Genomic DNA, 5,736 nt, shown 5'->3' on the forward strand with positions numbered 1-5,736 from the left:
ACGAATATAGGTCATAGAACTAAAAGAGAGTAAAGTAAATAAACGAAATGAATTTGAAAGTAAATATTAGGGTGGGGAAACATTAAAGGGATGTAAATAAAATTTAAATAAAGAAAAATTAAACGACTAATAAAATAAATAGTGAAGAATAAATAAAATAAAAACAATAAATTAATAAATATATAAATTAAAGTAATATAAATGACATAAAATACGATCTGCCCCAACATTCTCCCGCCGTTGAAACCTCCATGTTTCAAACCTCTTCATTATTTGGTAGGGGAGCCACTTTGTGAATTGGCCGAGAACAAATGCCAGATTTAGTTTTCAGTTCAACCACACGAACCTTTCCATCACGGCCTAGAATAGGTTTTGTAACACGAGCTAGTAACCATTGTTGTGGCGGAGTGTTGTCTTCATGTATTAGAACTAGTTGCCCTTCTTTTATGTTGTTATTGTCTTTGAACCACTTTGACCTTTGTTGTAAAGATAGCATATAATCTCGGGACCACATTTGCCAAAATTGTTGTTTCAAAAATGAGACCCTTTGCCACCGAGACAATAATGATGATTGGGATGAATCGATATGTTTATCGGGAACTGCAACCAATGAAGAACCAATAAGCAGATGACCAGGCGTTAGGGCTTCACCATCATTGGGATCGTTTGATATTGGAGCGATGGGGCGCGAATTTAAAATTGCCTCAACGTCAATTATGACTGTTTGTAGCTCTTCGAAAGTAAGATATGCTTTGCCAACGTTCTTTATAAGTAGCGTTTTTGTAGATTTGACGGCTGCTTCCCACAGTCCGCCAAAATGTGGGGCACGGGGAGGTATAAAACAAAATTCGAAACCAAGTTGACAACAAAGTGATTTCATGTCGTGGACCACATCATCTCGAAAAAGACTTTCTTTTAATTCTTTGATTTGGTTACGTGCTCCAACGAAATTAGTGGCGTTGTCGCAATACAACTTTTGGGGTATGCCACGTCTTCCAACAAATCTTTTGAGACACAAGATGAAATTGTTTGTCGATAGGTCCGAAACTAGTTCTAAATGAACTGCCTTGGAAGTGAAACACACAAATACAGCTATGTATGTTTTATAAGGCACTTTTCCTCGGATACGGTACGACGTCATGAATGGACCACAAAAATCAACACCAGCAATCAAAAATGGGCGTTGAGCTCGAAGTCGATCTGATGGCAAATTTCCCATCAACTGTTCCATCAATTTCGGTTTGTAATGAAAACAATGAACGCAATTGCGAACAACTTTGCGTACAACATCTCTGGCGTTTACAATCCATATTTTCTGGCGCAATAGTCCCAACAACACTTTTGCTCCAGCGTGTAAATGTGAGCGATGAACATGCTCAATATACAATTTAACGAAGCGATGGTCTTTTGGTAATAGTGCTGGAAATCTTGCATCATATGGAATGGGCGCTTGGGACAAACGACCACCAACACGAAGAATTTTGACTGTGGTTGCTCCAAGTGTCATCTCATGTACAAATGGTGAAAGTTTTTGAAGCGATGGGTTTACCAGACCACCATTACTCAGTGATTTGATATCGGCACCAAAACACCACATCTGGATGTGAGCCACAATTCTCCAAAAACCTTCTTCTAATTCATCTGGGGACAAATGAATTACATCAGAAATATTCACATCTTTCTTAGCAGGACATCTGTTGAATATACGAAAAATATAAGCAATTATTCTAATAAATTTAATATAGGAAGAATGCTTATCGAGAAGGTCATCTATGATGTTGACTTCTGATGAATTTGCCACAAAAACAGCTGCCTTTCTACGTTCGAGAATTTCGATGTTCAATTGTTCTTCAGTTCCGGGCCATTTTGTAATATCTTCTTCCAAAAACGAAGGGCCACTAAACCAAATGGTATTAGAAATTTCCTCCGCGCTACATCCACGCGAAACCACATCAGCAGGGTTACTCTTCGAAGGGACGTGTCTCCAGCTAACATTTCTTGTTTTCTCCTGTAGTTCAGAAATACGATTTGCCACAAAACAATTCAACGTCGACGAATGTAATTTAAGCCATTGTAGTACGATTTTGGAATCAGTCCAAAAATATATCGATGAGACAAAACTTGAAATTTTTGGTTGTATTTTGAGCCATGTGTTATTCAGCAATACTGCTGCGCACAATTCGAGCCGTGGTAGTGATTGTGCCTTAATTGGGGCCACTTTGGATTTTGCAATTAAAAGGGTCGTTTTGTATTCTCCCTTAAGACAAACTCGATAGTAAATACAACAACCATATGCTCGTTGCGAGGCGTCAGCAAATCCGTGAATTTCTCCAAGAGTATCATTTGAGGTTAAAACATACCTGGGGACTTCAACTTTATGTATGTAATTTAAATCCGATTTAATTTGGAGCCATAATGATTTAAGATGTTCAGTTAATGGGTCATCCCATCCAATGTTTTGCACCCACATTTCTTGAAGAAGTATTTTGCATCGAATGACAATGGGGCTCAATAGTCCAAGCAAGTCATAGATTTTTGATACAATTGACAAAACAGATCTTTTTGTAGGATTCATCACATCTGGTAACTCGAATCGGTAAGTAAAAACGTCCTCCTTGGGTTTCCAAGACATACCCAAGGCTTTTGCAACTTCATCTTCACTTGTTTTAATGGTGATTTCTGCATCTTGATTTGAACCGAACATGATGTTATTGCTGTTCCATTTTGCTAACTCAAGGCCATGGAAACTTAATATTTTTACTAGCTCGTTTTTCTTTTGAGCCAGCGTTGCAAGGTCGTCAGCGCCGGTGAGTACATCATCCACGTATAAATCGTTGCGCAAAACTTCAGAACCACAAGGATGCGAGTGCGAATATTTATCTGCAATGAAAAACAAACTACGAATCGCCAAAAATGGGGCGGCAGATAAACCGTAGGTAACAGTATTCAGTTGATATACCTTTAAATGTTCATCTTTTTGATTTCTCCACAATATGAGTTGATATTTTCTATCATTTTCATCTATTCGAAATTGTCGATACATTTTAGAAATATCAGCAGTAAAAGCATACTTGTGTAAACGAAACGAAAATAGTGTGGTGATCAGGTCTTGTTGTATTGTTGGTCCAACCATCAAAATATCGTTCAATGATTTATTTGACGAACTACGAGAAGATGCATCAAATACAACTCTAATTTTTGTTGTAGTACTTTGTGGTCTCAAAACACAATGATGTGGTATTATGTAATAGGTACCACATAACGGTTGATTATAGAGCGACATGTGACCCAGGGACAAATACTCATCCATGAATTCTTTATACATTGACTTCAATTGTAGATCACGATCTAAACGTCTTTCCAGGGACAAAAAACGTTTTCGAGCAGCTTCGAACGAATCGCCGAGACATTTGGGATTTTCTTTAAATGGCAAGCGGACCACAACTCTTCCATCAAAATCTAATTTAACATTTTCAACAAAGTGATTTTCACATGCTGCTTCTTCTTCGGACAACATATTGGGATTCTTTTCGTATTCTTCTACTTCCCAAAATTTTTTTAGAGTTTTATCAAGATCCACTTCTAAAGAATTGACCATCAAATTGCATGTAAAATTAGATCTCGCTTGACCAGTACTTGCGATACCACCAACAATGTATCCAAAAACAGTATTGGTAAGGTTTGGCATACCATATCCAAGAGAAATTCGACCATCAAGTAATAAATCAAAAAATACTTCAGCACTCAAAAGAATGTCAATATGTTGCGGTTTGAAAAACAATGGGTCAGCTAACGGTATATCGGTGGGAATTTTCCAATTTGAAGTATATATGTACTCACCGGGCTGTACAGATGCAATTGTTGGGGTAACAGCAAAAGTTGAGGACCACTGGAACGAACTAATTCTTGATTTTATTGTAGCGGACACGGTAAATTTAATTCTGGTTCTAACTTCTCCAATTCCCGAAACTTCTTGTGAATATGGTCGAAATTTAAGCCGAAGCCTTTTTGCAGTTTCTTCTGAAATGAAATTGAGTTCGGAGCCGGAATCAAGTAAAGCTCTTACCGGTTGAAAAGTTCCACAATAATCTTTGATGAGAACCACAGCAGTCGGAATGATTGCCCTTTTACATGAGCGAGCCACAAGCGAAACTGGATTTTGATTACTAGTTGAAGGTTGCACTGTAGTAGTATTCGAAATGGTTGACTGTCCCGAGTTGTCTGGACTAAAAATGTGCAACACTGAGTGGTGAGTTGAATTACAAAATCTGCAACGTGATTTTGATGGACATTTTGAAACCATATGCCCCTTTCGCAGACAATTAATGCACAGGCCACCGCGTTTTACAAAATTAAAACGATCGGGAACTGCTATTGCCGAAAACGAAGAACAAGTTTGCAGATAATGATCAGTTGAATTACAATATACACAATTTGGATTTGAATTGACGAAAGTATGGGCAGTGCGATTAAAATTTTGCTTGGGCTTGACAAGTTTTGCTTTTTCACCAAATTCTGTCCTTTTTCCATGACTTTCGAGAAATTGACAACGAAGACTCAAAACATCATAGCAACAATCCCAAGAGGGCAACGATTTATATTCTTGTTTTTCATCATAATTCTGTTTCGTATCTGCATCCACTTTATTCAAAACCAAATGTACTAAAATTGCGTTCATAACATCTGCTTCAGACCCAAGCGACAACAAAGAACCACGAACAGCCGAAACAGTGTCAATAATATTCCGCAATGATGAGCTATCACCTTTTGCCATTTTCGGAATATCGAAAAGAGTGTTGATATGTTCCAAAAAAATCAATACCTTATTGTCATAACGTTCCTGGAGCCGTGTTAGTGCTTTCGGGTAGTTTTCCTCTGACACTTGAAAAGCTTCAACAACTGCCAAAGCGGGACCACTGAGACAGTTCAATAAATAATTGAATTTATCAACTGGGGTAATAGTTTGATTTTCATGGACCATGTTGTTAAATGTCGAAATAAATCTTTTATACTCGCCATATTTTCCATCAAAACGAGGCAATTTCAACGAAGGCAAACGAGATTGTGTTGAAATTCCGGCAATTGAAGCATTCATCAAAGTAGTATCACCAGGTATAGAACTACGACTTTTGTTCAGAAGGCCCAATATTTTTGCCTTTGCTGTTATGAAAAGTTCTTCCAAATCACTCCTCGATGTGTCAGCCGGACTAAGTGTTTCTATTTGAGTTTGGATGTGGCACAACTGTTTGAAGTATGATTCCAAAATTTGCAAACGACACTCTAAAATAGTGGAATCTACTTTTGCACCATCTTTTTCTACCTTTTTATGCATGTTGCTGATATTCCTCTTCATAGAGCTACGTTGCTGTTTAAGAGAAGACAAATCAGCACCACTTGCTTCTTCAGAAGCATCATTATCGTCTCTCGTCATTTTGCAAACTTAAGAGAACGTCAACGACGAAAGAGAAAATTGCGTTTCTTATATTTCAGGAACAACAATTTTGCAATTAGCGCTTTCCAATAAATATGGCGCTAATTTCCACTAAATTGGAATTTTATGTATCACCAAGCCAAGCTTTATAATTGTTACCTAACAACAATTCACTTTGATTCTGCTAAGAAACTCCGAGTTGAATTTCTTTCAAAATAATTACGACGGCAGCAATTAAAGTTGGTGTCCAAAGGTACAAAACTAACAGGATTTAACATCAGCAGTAGGGGCAACGAAAGCACGAA

The 5,736-nt window shown here is 37.6% G+C and overlaps 1 protein-coding gene across 1 annotated transcript; it reads right to left on the minus strand.

Moving 5' to 3' along the window:
* Positions 1-256: 256 nt before the first annotated feature.
* Positions 257-5,431, minus strand: LOC142231458 (uncharacterized). Its single transcript, XM_075302065.1, has one exon. The coding sequence runs from the start codon at positions 5,429-5,431 to the stop codon at positions 257-259; it is 5,175 nt and encodes a 1,724-aa protein (XP_075158180.1).
* Positions 5,432-5,736: the final 305 nt, after the last annotated feature.

Source organism: Haematobia irritans, chromosome 3 (genome assembly GCF_050003625.1).
Source record: "Haematobia irritans isolate KBUSLIRL chromosome 3, ASM5000362v1, whole genome shotgun sequence".
Classification (NCBI taxonomy): Eukaryota; Metazoa; Arthropoda; class Insecta; order Diptera; family Muscidae; genus Haematobia; species Haematobia irritans.

Bases quoted from the DNA above. Each gene is read 5' to 3' on its own strand.
- LOC142231458 (XM_075302065.1), bottom strand. From the start codon at position 5,431: ATGACGAGAGACGATAATGATGCTTCTGAAGAAGCAAGTGGTGCTGAT.